General features: G+C 33.9%; 1 protein-coding gene across 1 annotated transcript in view; it reads right to left on the bottom strand.

Annotated features, from left to right (window-relative positions):
* LOC145662734 (uncharacterized) overlaps positions 1 to 16,758 on the bottom strand; it is a gene marked incomplete in the record, with an annotated part of 1,843,005 nt that overhangs the window by 1,488,732 nt on the left and 337,515 nt on the right. Inside the window, 1 exon segment of the mRNA XM_081728599.1 lies at positions 13,424 to 13,606. Coding sequence (XP_081584725.1) covers positions 13,424 to 13,606 — 183 coding nt within the window.

Below are 16,758 nucleotides of genomic sequence, written 5' to 3'. Positions count from 1 at the left end.
TGGGATAAAAAGGAGAGAGAAATGGGTCAGAGTGAACTGCTCGACAGCTATAAGGTTTGAATTCAATTGTTTTTTGGAAAGTCATGTTAACATCTAGTAGTATCCATCCCCTCTCCTATGGGGCGATATTGATAAATTCCAAACCTTTCAAATTACAGGTAAAATATAAATCATTAATAAACACTTTTTCCTTCATACCTGACATAATTATTATTGTCAAGACCATAGATAATTATTAATTATTGGTTTAATTTGTTTAGTTTAATTGTAGTACGGTCTTGAGTTTTAGGAGACCTAATTTACTCTTGTTTATCTCTAAAGAGATATGTGCAAAGAATACAGTATGTGTATACTTCAAATTGTATGAATTCTAGTCTATCAACAAGAGCTTGTAATGTTATGTAATAAATTTGTTAACATCCACACTTTTCTTCGGACAATGAGGACATCAAGAAAGTGACATTGTTTCGTGTCATCATGATTGAATTGAGGTTATGAGAATTTGGTTGAATAAGATCTTTTTAGATCTGGGACGCACGTGGACGAAAATCGGCCCGAGTACTGAAACCGTATTACTGGATCGTCAGCAGTTTGAGTTGTATAAAAACCTTTTATTTTATTCAATGACATCATTATCAGAGTAGCATTATCAGAGGATCACTGTCAGAGGATCAATATTAGAGAAGTAGCATTTAAAGTTCTACAATTCGTCAAGTTAAAACACTATTAACTTCAAATACTAAGAGAACAGTCTAAGAAGTTCAACGTTGAAATACAACCGACTGCTGTTACTGGTATACGATCATTCAGTGCTTGGTTCGACTAATCATCAACAACAGGTATGTGTCACAACCAAATTCTGTGCTAACCCAATTCGTTATACATGAGTTACACATTAAATTACACTTTCTTAAGTCTTCATTACACAAACAACACTTTACACATAAATGATTACTAGTTCTGTTAAAATACACATGTTTAAGTAGACATTGTTGTTATCATTTTAATAGGGCTCTGGTTGGCCCCCAATCAATGCAACCAGTGGTGGAGTATCCCCAAACTTACCTCTCATATAAATGCGAGTAGATATAGATTTGCTTCATGCAAATTAGATCAATCTGGGGAGCTCAGAGTGCTCTACATATTCAAGTTTTACTAAATTTTATCAAGAGCAACCCAGGTTGGCATGGTGCAGATGCTTAGGGTTTGATCTCAGTAAATATTAAGTCCCGCCCAACCCACCACCAAGGCATGGTGGAGTATGCTTAGGGTTCGATTCCCGGCGAAACTAGTTTATCATAAGATTATATAACCACCAAGGCATGGTTGTTTACATCCCGCATTCTTGCTTGATAGTTGCTAAACCCTCCCGCCCACCCTCGCGAAATGTGTAAAACAGTGATGAAGTTAAATAATAATAATAATAATGACTAATTTTTCCATTTGGTAACAATAATTATGTGTGTAGTTAATAAGTTAGAAGTAAACATAAGAATTCCTTATGAATTATTAAGAAATGGCTGTGTTATAAAAGTATATTTGCCTTATTACATGATTAATACAAAAGGTGTTTGTGTACAAGCTTATACGAAGGGTTTAGAATTATATAATGTGTGTATACATATTTTAGAATAGTTTAATGACGGAAATACGAATTATAACTAGAGCACAGAAAGCATTAGAAGGTGTAGACGTAGGAGTCGATAAGTTAGTACGTTTATTAACACCACCGCGGGGACGCAAGAAGTTAAACGAGGACTGTGTAGTAGATCAGACAATAGGAACACCAAGTTTTAGACCAGGTCCAGTTTCAAATTTTCCAGGTAGTCCTGTATCGGTAAAAACGTTTGATTTCCCACGTGAATTTGAAGAAATAAATCCAGATATAAAAGAAGAAAAACAAGTAAAAATAAATAAGGAACAGGAAGAACCTAAAATAGGATTAGAAAATAAAGATATGGCGACATCAGATAGAAGAGTAGCAATATTTACGGATATGAGTAGATTACCAAAGTTTGACTTAATAAAGGATCAAGACATAGTTGCGTTCTTTGATGAGTTCGATGACGCTTGCGAAATAGCAGGGTACGATGAAGACAAAAGGAAAACACTCCTAACCACAGTTTTCAAAGGTGTAGGTAGACAATGGGTAAAGCTATTTTTGAAAAGAAAAAATGTAGCTGACATTTCCTATAAAGATCTACAAAAGGATTTGATAGAAGAATTTACAAATTCTAATTTTAACCTAGATTTAGAAGACAGGATTAGAGACAGGTTACAGAGAGAGGATGAACCTGTGATAAATTTCGCGTATGATATTCTTACATTAGCAGATAGAATAGACGAGAAAATGAACGATACAAAGAAAATAGGATTAATAGCAGCAGGACTTTTGCCATATTTTATGGAAAAAGTAGGAACAAAAACTTTTGTATCATTAGAAGAATTCTTAGAAGAATTACAAAATGTAGAGAAAAATAAGTGTAAAATAGAAAGGAGACAGAAGAGAGATAATAAAGATAGGAAAGTAACGGTGAAAGATTTATTAAAGAAAATGAAAGAACAAGTAGAAAGTGACGATAGTGATATAGAAATAGATAAGCTATTAATCAGAAAGAAAGAAGACAAAGAAATTAAGAAAGAGCCAATTAGTGTTGCGCAAATTTCAAAATTAGAAAAGAAAATTGAGGATTTACAAGTAGCATTAACGAATGCATCACAGTTCAATCATAATAAGGATCAAGGTCAGGAGTCAAACGGTAGTCAGGATCAAGGCCAAAATAGAGAACATAGGTCAGATCGAGGAAAAGGATTTAGAGGAAGAAATTTTAGAAATCAGAAATTTCGGGGAAACAATAGAAACTATGACAATAATCAGTCGTATAATGGTAAATATAATAATGGAAATAATAGAGGTCGTGGAAACAATTACAGATCCGGTAACGGAAGAGGACAAAGAAATTTCAGGAGAAATTGGCGCGGAAGAGGTTTTCAAAATAATTTCCCGAATAATTATCAATATAATCCGCAATTTCAGCCTAATTTTCCGCCGCAATATTATCAACAGATACCAATGGTATCTCAACAACCTCCACAGTCGCAGTCTGCGGTACCAACAGTGGTTCCACAACAATTAAATGGAGTGACATATTATAATCCAGTTACTCAGTCTTTAAACTGAAACAAACTGTAAATGAACGAGGCACATTTACAGGTAATAGAGTTAGGAAAATTAGAGAAATAGTAGCCTCAATAGATTGTGACAATGAAATGGTATTTTTACCAGTTTACATAGCAAACCGAAGAATAAGATCGACAATTGATACGGGATCACAATTGTCAATAATAAGTGATAAATTATTACCGACAAACGCAATAGTCATTCCGGAGAAAACTCAAATTAGAGGCATCACGCAAAATTCATTGACAATCGATAAAGTAGCAATTGTTCAATTTACAATAAATGGTAACAATTTTCACCATAGATTTAGAGTTATTAAGGATTTCCCTAACCAAATTTTAATTGGTAATGACTTTTTACACCCGCACAATTGTCAAATTCATTACGGCAAGAGACAGATTATTTTACAAAGATTTGGTCGACCTCCAAACAAAAATAGGAATAATAATAATAATCCACTAAATGTTTCTGAAAGAATATCGCATATTCTAAGGGTATGCATGGTTCCGAAATTTATTGTAGCAAAGAAAACATTTTTAGCTCCCAGAAGTAGAGTAATTGTTCCATTAAAATTGGTAAATTCGTGGACAAATCTAGAATATTTATTGGAACCTAATAGAGAAACGGAACAGAGGAAAAATATTTTTATTCCTAGGGCACTATTAGCACCAAATCAAACGTTGTTGGAAATAGTAAATCCTACTCAGAAACGGGTATGGTTAACTCGTAATACAGAGATCGGAAAAGCAGAAGATTATGTTGAAGATCAGGAGTTGATAGATCAGGGTTTGACACAGCAAGAGATTGACGAAGTGATACAATCTAGAAAAGAGTTTGATAAAACGAAGTTAAACATAGGTGAAAAAACGGAAGATAGGATAAGACAAAAATTGGAAACTTTATGTCAAGCATATTCAGATGTATTTGCATGGAGAAAAGAGAGTATAGGGAAAATTAAAAACTACAGCCATCACATAGAGTTAAAGACAAAAGTTCCGTTTAGGCGCGCACAATATCCAGTACCAGTAGCTTTAAAAGACAAAGTTAGAGAGCACATAAATGTTCTTCTAAAACAGGATATTATAGAAGAGGCTGCAAGCCCTTATAACAGCCCTATGCTATTCATTAGGAAGCCAGACGGGAGTCTCAGAAGTGTATTAGATGCGAGACAATTAAATAAACACGCAGAATTTTTCACGGTGTCTTTACCGCCTATACATTCGATTTTATCATGTATGGGAGGTCATAAATGGTACTCTGTGTTGGATATAAAATCTGCTTATTTTCAAGTGCCAATCACAGAAGAATCACGTGATTGCACTGGATTCAATATCCCGGGTCTAGGAAGTTATAGATTCACTAGACTAATTCAAGGTTACTTGAGCGCACCGGCGGTATACTCTAGAATAATGGCTATGGCGTTGGCGAACATATCGGTTGAGTCTGTATCCTATTATATGGATGATATTTTCCTATTTACTAATGAGCAGGAGAAAATGTTAGAAGTTTTAGAGAATGTCTTCAAAAGATTAAGAAAATTTGGAATGAAACTGTCAGTAGAGAAATGTCAGTTTATGAAGGAAAAGGTTTTAGCGTTAGGCCATCTAGTAAGCGAGAGTGGATACGAGATAAGTGAGAAAATAATGAAGGCAATTAAGGTGTTTAAACCACCAAAATCACCAAAGGAATTAAAATCATTCCTAGGACTGACAAATTATGTAAGAAGATTTTGTAAGGATTATGCGAATCTAACATCAGACTTACAGAAAATTTTGAAAAAGGGACAAAAATTCGTGTGGAATGAAAACCACCAAAAAGCATTTGAGGAATTAAAAGCTGCTCTATTATCTGCTCCATTGTTATGTCCATATGTTCAGGGAAGACCTTTACGGTTATGCACGGATGCATGTTCAAAATCCGTAGGCGCAGTGTTGCTACAGCAACAAGAAAATGGTGACTGGACACCATTGGGATACTATAGTAGGCTATTAAGACCAAATGAACAATCAAGACATATTGTGGAACAGGAATTACTTAGTATATTAGCAGCATGCAAAGCATTCAATTTTTATTTATATGCGAATGAATTTGAATTATACACGGATTGTCGTGCCCTTACGTATTTAAAAACATGTCCTAAACTATCACCAAAACTTTTACGTTGGTCTTTAGAACTCGAAGAATACAGGTACATCCCGGTTCATTGTGAAGGGAGTAAAAATCCATCTGACGTATTGAGCAGAAACACAACAATAACTCCCGATAAAAATGATTTCGATTTAGATACACTCGATACATTTCTAACGTTTGAAGAGAATATAGATGTAGCCGAATTACAGAGAAAAGACAAAATATTTGGACCGTTGATTAATGCAATAGAACATCCAGATGAATGTACACCGGAACTCGAAAAACAAGCTCGAATATATGAAATACGAGAAGGAAGACTGTATAGGATACATAGGTTTGCGAATGCAAAGAAATATCTACTGTGTATTCCATTTTCGTTGCGTGAATACGTATTTAGACAATTACATGTAGAACAATACGGAGGAGGACATTTCTCCTATAGCAAGTGTTATGCACGAGCAGTTAGGAAAATTTATTTTCCTAATATGAAGAAATTCTTTCACGATAAGTGCGCATCCTGTATAAGTTGTCAAGTAAACAAGAGGAAGACTGGACGTATTCCGTTACATCCACAGACATACCCACAGTACCAACCGTGGGATAGCATAGTGATAGATGAGGCTGGACCATTTCCGATATCAAGCACTCATAGGCATAAATATATCTTAGTTATAGTAGACCAAGCTACTAGATATTTGATAGCGAAATCCATTCCAAATGTGTCTGCAGAAACGATATGTCAAACTATATATGAAGAACTAATATTAAAGTATGGCATCCCAAAGCAGATTCTGCTAGATCGGTTGTCCTCACATCGGGGGAAACTAATGGAAGAAATGGCCGAGCGGTTTGGAATTCATCTAAACTTTGCTAACACAGGAGCCCATTATAAAATCGGTCAAGCGGAAAGAATGAACTTAACTCTACAAACAGTAATGAGACACTACTGTGATAAGAAACTTAATTCATGGGACGTTGTATTACCGAGTATTGTATTTACTTTAAATACACAAATACATGACGGAATGAAATATAGTCCATATTATTTGTTATTCGGTAAAGAGGCTAGAACCCCTCTTGAAAATTCTTTAGACATTCCATGTGAACACGAAGATAACGAGTTACGTATTGCCGCATTAAAAGAAGCTAGAAATTTAGCATATAAGAACTTGCAAAAACGGTTCAAATCTCAAAAGAAATATATGGAAAAGAAATTTGACCAACCAACTTTTGAAATTGGCCAAAAGGTTCTAGTGCGTCAGATGCCAACACCAGGGACACCAGCATGTTTCGCAGAAAAATATAATATTAGAGCGGAAATAATTGAAAAGTTAAATAATAATTCCTATAAGGTAAAATATTATAATAATAAAGGACAGGTGAAATATGATTCTGTCGAAATTCGTAGATTAAAGCCATATATTGAGGATGAATTAGAAGAAGAAACACTAGGTGACTAAAAAAAAAAAAGAAAAAAAAAACATGAACTTTATTTTGCTTATAAGTATGAGCACTGACCTAGGTCGAGTCAGCCCGACCTAGTTGGGTAGTGAACTTAGTGTTCGCATAATATCCCAAAGAACCAAAGGCTAACGCATTGACGGACAGGAAATGGTCTCGTCTCTTACAGTGTCATATGCTTATAAGGAAAATAAAGAGAAATAAATAAGTAAAGTAAAATAATATTTAATATTGAAACTAATTGTAAATGTCTGAAATAATCATAAACACGGCAAAATAATAAATAAATAAATAAATAAGAGGTAAATTTTCCATAAATTACAGATTGTGGAAGAAAAAAAAATCCGTCACATCATGTTTGGAATATTAATATTAGTTGGCATCGCAGTTGTAACAGCAGCAGAACATCAGCAATACACTTTGGAGAAATTAGGAATTGCAGTTTCCGAAGATTCGTTCGCAGTACATACGGTAAATGAGGTATATACCACCGTTAAATTACACCTAAACTTTCATGAATCAGTTCCAATTCATGAAGTTTGTTCGGAAGTGCCAGATATTTCCGAAGAATTTCGAAAACAAGAATTAGAATTTCGCACAAATATTTTAAATTCCATCCCATGTGCATTTTTATACAAGGATGGTATAGCACAATGCATGAATAACAATAGGACAAGGAGATCTATTTTCTCATGGATTCTAGGATTTTCTTCCATTGGACTATCAGCTTACAACTTAGTGCATGGACAACAAATGTCAGCGTCAATAAATAAATTAACCGAACACGAAAATGTATTAACAAATGAGGTCAGAAGATTAAAACAATCTGTGAATGGTCAAATTAGTATAGTTCATGGTGTAATTGTTAAGGTCAAGCACATATTGGATGATTTTCGGTCAAAATTACAAGAACTTTACTGTTATATGCACCAAGCTCATCGGAAAATTTTAACAAATTTATTTTTGCATATGGCGAAACAACGTGTTTCCGAAATTTTGAAAAATATTTTATCTAACGAATTAACATATCATATATTGAGTAATCAAGAAGTTTTGGATTTCATAAATTCTCATGATGTATTAAAACACACAGTATATTCTCAAGACATTGGATTATTTTATAGAATATCGAGTGTTCATTTGTTAAAATTTTATTATAATGAAAATAATGTTGATTTATTATTACGCACACCAGTTGTCTATGAAACTAGCATATCGAAAATGTATGAGGTAATATCAATGGGATTTCTCATTGACAATCGACGATATTATTATAAATTACCGGAAATGGTATATTTTACTGGAGGAAAATTCTATAGCCTAGAAAAAGATGAATGTACTTTTAAAAGTTTTTTGTATTTCTGTAACAATGTAAATTTAAATACGGAGTCCAAATGTTTGAATAATTTAATATTCAAAAATTCGGTAGAACACTGTCAATTAAAATCAGAGAAATATCAGTCAAACATATCATATTCTTACACTCATGCTGGAGTGTTATATTCAGCGTTAGAACCAGGCTATATGACGAAATTAGGCGAGCAACAAGAAGTACATTCGGAAAAAATTCAATTTGGAAGTAATAGATCATATTTCATTTCATATGAAAAATTTGATAATCTCATTTTTGGAGACATTGTAATTCCGACGAAGAAAATTTTACAAGTCTCAAACGAAATGATAAATTTAGTAGGGAACTGCTCAGACGAACACTTAAATGTTACAGCTAATACGCAAGAACTAGATGTCTTGGCTGAAAAATTGTTAAAATTAAAATTAAATTCTGTAGTTCCAAATCTTCAACTAAAAAATGACTATATGATGTATGCAATTATTGGACTTTTAGGAGTATTATCTATTATTATTATATTATCAATTTTTATTTACGTTAAAGTATCTAAACTCATTTCAAAATATGAAATAAAGCATGATAAACCGTAAAAAGGGAAACATGTATCCAAAATTTTGAACATAGATTTCAAATAATTAATGATAAGTATAAATAAAGCTTGAATAATATTTTAATAGAGTGCTAAGGTTATTTGAAATTGAACTTAAACTGCATAGGCAAAATCTATTTTTACTAATGAGTATAAGTGTATTTTGCTTGCATTGAATCTACATAATGTTTTAGCACTAAGTGGGAAATTCAGTTTAAATTGAAATATTTTAATTATGAAATTTTGAAATGAGTAGAGAAAAATAAAATAAATAAATAAAAGTTGAAAATTTGGAAATATAGAAGTGTTCTGCAAATGTAATAAATAAGGAAAACAAACATTAAATTAACAATTATAAAAAAAAAAATTGCAAACAATAAAACATGCATGGTACGTTACCGAACGGCTATATAAAACTGAAAGAAATCGCGAACCGCGGAAAACGGGAAAGGATAAGAAGTAGATTTAGGTTAAGTTATACATTAATAAGCTACAATGAATAGAGCACAAATATGTTTTTCGTCAAGCTAAAATAAGTAATAGAGTATTAAAGTAAAAATGTGTTATTTGGTAATGGGTTGTAAAAAAAAAAAAAAAAAATCAATCAATAAGTGATCAATAAATCAATAAGTAATCAATCAATACCTAATCAATGAATCAATCAATCAATCAATCAATCAATCAATAATTATTGATAATTAGTATCACCTATCAATCAATTGATGATTTATTATTTATTAGTATAGGCCTGATATTTATCAATGTAATCTTATAGGTGATAGAAACAAGAATTTATACATATATATATGTATTAGATGTTTAAGGTATCTAATTTGTACTAATAATGGCAATTACTATTTATTTTACCGTTATATTATATTAGTATTTAATGATAAGTATTGACTATTATGTGTAATATGAAGAATAAATATGAAATATGAATGGAAAAAAAAAAAGAAGAAAATATTACGTAGACAATAGATGAGGTATTAGCCTATCAAAAGTAACTACGTTAAAGTCTGAAATCAAAATAGATATTATTCTAATAAATCAATTTTGAGGTTGATTCAGTATATAATATCGAAACAGAACCTACATGTAAATTAGCTCAATGCATGATCTCGTGAGACGCGAGATTCAGTAGCTAATAAAAGCCAGATTTAAGTACATGAAGTAATTTCTGCATTGTTATCGGCACTTAAGATTTCATGCCAACCTTGCTAGCAAAGAGGATTAGCTTGCTGCACTCCGAAGCTAGGGATCCTTGATTCGAATGTCAGTCAGGCATATATATTTCTTTTGGTGCCATCAGCCTCGCGCATGAAACGGGCCTAAAATCACATCAAAAAAAGAAATCATGATTGACAAAATTTAGTGATATTCGAAAACTTTTGAATACTCGATCAATGAAGCTTCGTAATGGTTCGACAATAACCGAAATGTCAGTAACATTGAAAGTTTGAATAATGCTCGAAATTTCGATAATATCCAAAGTTTCGAGAATACCAGAAATTTTGTTAATATTCGAAGTTTCGAGTACACCTGAAATTTCTGTAATAATCAAATTTCAAAATCACCTGAAATTTTGGTAACACTAGAATTTTCAAATATCTGAAACCGATAATATTCAAACTTTTGATAAGACTCGAAACTTTGATAATATTCAAACTTTCGATAATACCCGAAACTTCGATAATATTTGTACTTTCAATTAGTGATAGGTAGTTCCGGAACGATTCGTTCCAAAACAACGAATCCTTTAGTGGAATGAAAGGATCGAATCTCTGAAAGGAACCGGATTGACTGGCGGAATCAAAAGATGGATTTGCTCAGAGGAAAGAAGAGATGAATTGAAACAGTGGATTCGGTTAATGTAACTAGAGGACAGAACCAAACAACACAAGTTCAAGAGTAGACCCAGTTGATGGATTGATGGAATCAAACCAAAGCAATACTGCAGAACAGATGGACAATGTATGACAGAGAGAGAGAGGGCTACTGCTCATGCCTACAAACACCCAAGCTTTCTTTGTGATTTTTGTGTCCCTTCTAAGAACATTCTGATAACGAAACTCCTTTACCAATGAAGGCAGTGGGGAGGATGGCAACTAGTCTTAGAATGTTTAAAAGGCTGCAAAAATTCACATTTGTAAACAGTGAGTGTTTTCGGAAAATGCAAGGTTTAATAGGTAGGCTATTGCAAGACAGTGTCCGCTGTTTATCTTTCAGAATATAAATTCTGTTATTGTGTATAACATGAATAGATGTGCGCAAAGTGTACATAATAAGCCATGTACATGATTGTCAGAGTAAAAGTAGTAATAGAGTTCTTTCTAATAAACTACGTGTTTGCTGTTCAAAGTTAAATGGAAGAAATAATACCGGTTGAATTGAAGTATGTGTTGGTAATCCGTGTCTGCTGTAAAGGGAAGTGAATTTCTCAAGGAATAGTTTTCTAGAACTTGACACCTCATGGCAAAGCCATGACCGGGGGCCTGGGGCAGAGCCCCCAGCGAGCTTTAGCGCGTATAAGTATAAATTCTAATTTCGCAGGGCCCATTTCTTTTTTGACCTAACTGGCTACTCGGTAATAGACATTTTATAAAATAAATTAGTTTGATTGTGAAACTTCTCTACCTGCACACACTTGCATATCTACCTGTACAGTAGATAAAGAACTCCCTGGAGAGGAAAAATATAATTGCTTTTTCATATTATATATGGATTTGGAAATTTGTAGATCGTGACCTGAAAAATCTGAAAAAGTCAGAAAATCCGTGTTGGTCAAATGAGTGGGAATCTTGATATATTCATGAACGAAAATTAAATGAAAATTTAAACCAAACACACACGAAAGAGAAATTCGTAGCATCAACTTGTTGGCGGAAGGAAAGCTGAAAAGCCTTGAAGCGGTAAAAACAAAATACAGAGTGTTTCAAAACAACACCGACGTTTGGGAGGTGATTCCTGACATTAAAACAAGACGAAAAGTATAGACCAATCTGGGTGCACAAATGCTTCCTTTCGGAGTTATAGGCTACCGAAAACATGAAAAAAAAATGAACTTTAAATGTCTATAGCTCCAAAACAATGGGACCTACCGTAGTCAGGTTAAGACTTCTCTTAGGAACTAGTATATACCCTATCCAAATATAAATGTTTCAGAATCTTGTGGTATTTCCGAAACAATTTTATAGAGGTAGTTGGTGAGTACTTCAAATTATATATCCGTAGCGAAACTCCCTCTATAAAAAAATGTTGCGTGAGTAGCTTATGTTTCTGAAACATGGATTTTTGGATAGGGCACATATTAGTTCTTAAGTGAAGTCTTGATTCGACTACGATAGGTCCCATAGGTTTGGAGCTATGGATCTTTAAAGTTCATTTTTTTCATGTTTTCGGCAGCCTATAACTCCCAAAGGAAGCATTTATGAACCCAGGTTTGTCTTATAGTTTTTGTCTTATCTTGATGTTAGGAATCATCTCCCAAACGTTGTCGGTTTTGTTTTGAAACACCCTGTATAAGATAAGGGGTGACTTCGCTGCAGCTAGTCACGTAAAAATTTTAGTCATGAAAAATTTTAGTGACAACCGTATCTATATCTCGATAGTCATAGGCACACATCGTGGGCACTAAGAATTTCTGTTGCATATTTTGTAAGTATTTTGGATGTTTTGTGTCCCGCCACATGGTGAGCTAAGAAAGAAATCTTAAAGTTCGGGATATCTCGCCTAATTCGGGACAGTTAGCATCCTATTACTACAATAAAATAAATTACAGAAATCCAGACAAATGTAACAATGAAGCAAGCTTAAACAATTTACGATATAGCTGATAGGGGACTGTATCAGCACACAACAATGAAAAACACTGTAATAGCGAAGAAGGAAAGAAGGAACAATTAAACAATATTTAGGTTCAACAACTAAAACATGCAAAACGGTAATCGCCATTATTTTGCCAGAAAAATTTCCATTTTTCATGTTCATTAAGCTCATATACTGTATGTAACTAACTAACATTGACTACTCCGATTAGCACATCGAGCCACTACATTCCTGAACCACCGAAACGCTTTAGTGACATGCTTTTTACTAGATACTGTGAAAGTATAATTTCGGTCATCAAAGTATATTTTTGTTGCCTACTCGAAACAATGTTTAACGAACTCGAATCTAAGGTTACCATAAGTCCCCGTTTTCCGGATCCGGATTTTCGGATTTCATATAGTTATTTCAATGTATTCGGTTACAATATAAAAGCAAACTTCCTATCGAACTATCGTTACGACTGAAATTGAAAAGTGAGCCAGGATTCACTAAAAAAGAAAGTTCAAGTAACTTTACTCCAATCTATGTTCTTCTTTTAAAATATTTTAAATCAATACAAGAATCCTTGTACGGTATATCCTTCCGGTCAATATTCTCCGTTATCTTTAGGTGGTTTTTGTTACCCAAACAGAATTTAGTTTGTTATCCAAAGGCTGTCTATAATGCACTTTAGATTCAAAATAAGACAAGTACGTAACTATGTAGGCAATACAGTATTTAATGTTTGGTTGACTACCAGTGCTGCAATAGAGCTAAATGTGAATGTTAGTTGGCCCGATTTTTGCATTACTCGCGATCTGTGTTTTTAAATTCCAAAAGCTACAACGTATTGTACTTCAATTGAAATAAAAGCTTTTCATGAAAGGTACCAAAAACTTACCATCAGGTATACAAATGGGTTCAGGATGGCTCCAGTTACCTTGATAACAAAATGAAGCAGCCACACCAACTAATTTGTATCCCAAATTACATCTGTATTGCACTAAATTTCCAGATGGACTAAATATAATTCTGCCGTTTTCTGGATTTGTTCGCGTTGAGCATGATCCACTATAAACCACATCTGAAAAAGATATATTTGAATAAAATTTTAACATACAAGTAAAGAATCAGAATTTATATTCAGGATATTTAATCAAATTACAGTAGTTAATAACAAAACTGTAAATATATATAAAATTATAAACTGTCAAACAGTATAAAATTAATGAACTTGTCACCTGATAAATAAAATGGACAGAAGGGACATGGTACGGAAGAAAATGTCGTTTCCCCCATATTCGATGAGCTTCAGGGATATACTCTGTAAGTTTTTCTTGAAGGAACCCGAGACTATTTTTAGGGGAGCCCAACTTCCATACTAAAAGCAAACTGAAAGTCTTGTTTCAGAATGTGAAAGCATTAATAACTCGTTATTCACAGACTGTATACATACATACATGCTTATCATTATTATTATTATTATTATTATTATTATTATTATTATTATTATTATTATTTACAGTTGAAACAGGTTTTGACATTGTGCAAAATTAAATTCATGGGTTGTAGAAAATGTCATAAATATTGTTTTAGGAAACCAATTTGTTTGATTTCGGTTTTATAATTATGAATGAAAAAATTGTAAAAAGGGGATACATATCGAAGAAAAATAATCACACTCACTTGTCAGACAATGTTATACAATAGTATAGTGATAAAATCGCATCTCTGTGCATCTAGTTAAGTAAATGGCAATAATAAAATATAATTACTCAATCAGTTGCGTGAACAGGGGGTTGACTCGGCTCAAGCCGTCGTACTTTAGTACAGTGATACCGAAGTTGATTCTGCATTGAGGTACTATGTTCGCTTTGTTATTCCCGATGTTACAAATTATATATATATATAGGGTGAAAGGAAACTCCACCAACAAAATTCGGGAGGTGATTCCCGACACGAAAACAAGATAAAAAAGTCCTTTTGCACTTTTCCCTAGGACATAATTTCGGAGCTACATGATGCCGAAAACGGGGCAAATATACTTTAGAGTGATATATCTCCTCTATTTCGAAAGAGAGGCAATTCGGCATGGTCACCTCAAAGGAACGAAACCTGCTCTATTCAAAGATGGGTATGTCGCAATCATGAAATCAGTACACAAGGGATTCCCCAAAGGAGCGTAGGGACTCCCGGATAAACTGTCAGGTAAAGATGCGTCAAAATAGGCGTGAATGGATAGGTTTCCCACGTGGTAAAATAATTAGTTGTATCATGCTAAGATCTCAAATAGAGACGAAATGGTGGACACGTCATATTCCCTATGTGTGGTTGCATAAGGGTCTTCACCACAGCGAAAATTAAATTACCGCTAATTTTATAGTTTTTCTGTAATATGTTCAAAATAAATACAAATATTGGGAAAGGAAAAACATAGTGCGCTAGATATTATGAGTCTCAATCTGACACCGTCATCACAACTCACTTATCTGCTTTCCATTTGCAACTGCTGAAAGATTTAGCAATTTTGCGGGTTGTGTAAATAGCGGCACACCCAAAGAAGATAGGTGAGTTGTGATAACGGTAACACATGCAGAATATTATCTAGTGCAGTATGTTTTTGTTTTTTCAATAATGTTATTTGTTTTCAAGATATTATTAAAAAAAACTTTAAAATTAGTGGTAGTTTCATTTCGCTGTGGTGAAGATCCATAACCACCAGGTACTGATGGTAACCAACAATGCAGTGGTATTAATTATTCCTGCCAGGGATACTATATTATTTTCGTGATATAAGCCGGAGATAAGTTTTACGTTAGGGTGGATTTCCCTACACCCCTTCGTTTATTCGAACACTGCTGACAGAAAAACATTGGCTTTTTTCGGGAACATTGCACGGTCACAAACAGAATGTCATAGCTACCATACGGCTAAACCACACTACATACGTACTTCGCTGATTTGCCTCGATAGGACCCCCAAGTTGCCACTCCAGGTCATTCCGATGCACAAGGAGTTAGCACTGAAGAAACACTGAGTGCACAACCAACAAACAATACATCACCATTGAGTAGACCTACCTTGTCTGACAAAGTCATCCGTGAAGTTGAAGGCAAGAAGAAGTGGACCGAAGTGAATAAAATATGCACAAATATTGTAGAGGTAAGATAAGGGAATATGTGTTTCGTATTTTCCAAAAGAAAAAAAAACTCTTGAGTGGACCGAGGCGTTGAGTGGCGGGATGTGTGGACCGAAGCGAATGAAATTGTATGTAGATTTAGGATATGTAAAATATGGCCTTTCGTGTTTCATAGTGTCTTGTCTCCATCCGATTGTTTTTTTCTAATTTGGCAGATCGACTACAAGCACAAACAGTATAGCATATTTTATAGTATTTCAGGAGGCACCTTTAACCCTTACAAAGTTTTTGTGCTTAAACAAGAACACGTGTCGATTTATGCCGTTTGCTGTTGATCTGCCAAATTTGAAGCAAAACGGATAGGGACACTTGAGAAACACGAAATTCCTTATTTTACATAGGGGCTATATGGTATCTACACTCAATTTCATTTGCTTAGGTCCAATCCTTCCTATGCTATTACGGTAATATTTACTTTTTTCTGATGGAGCCTAGGCCTCCACACTGTTTTTCGCGCAAATACTAAAACACGTTTAATTTATTGTTATGTAAATTGTCCCTGTACGAAGTTTCGTTCCAATTTTCCATATTCTTTACGAACTTTTGACGTATGCTTATTTGCACTTTTGATATTTCGTAATCAACGGTTTAAAAGTTCAGTGACTCAAACAACCGTTTTTTTTTCTCAGGAAAATACGAAACCTAATTATCTCATTTTACGACTACAATATCTGTGCACAATGTCATTCAATTCCTTTTGGGCCTCAAATTTCAAAATTTTTGTCGGGCTTTTGCCCTCAGAAACCGTTTTTCCGCAGAAAATAAAAAAACATTCGTTTATTTTTTGCGTATTGTCCCTACACAAGGTGTCGTTCCAATTCTTCGTGTCCTTCAAGCACTTCTGACATACTGTTATTAGCACTTTTGATATTTCACGATCAAAGTTTTGGATGGGGTCTGTGTCCCACCTAAACGGTTTTCTTTTTTCAGGAAAATAAGAAAGCCATATTCCCCACGGTGGCGACGAAGAAAAATTTGCCTCTAGAGGGTTAAATGGCTGAGGTGTTTTTAATTTGGCTAACCAGAGCTCTTTTTAT

The sequence above is a fragment of the Thermobia domestica genome, chromosome 10 (genome assembly GCF_964235325.1).
Source record: "Thermobia domestica chromosome 10, izTheDome1.hap1.1, whole genome shotgun sequence".
Classification (NCBI taxonomy): domain Eukaryota; kingdom Metazoa; phylum Arthropoda; class Insecta; order Zygentoma; family Lepismatidae; genus Thermobia; species Thermobia domestica.
This window is presented reverse-complemented; position numbering and strand designations above follow the sequence as displayed.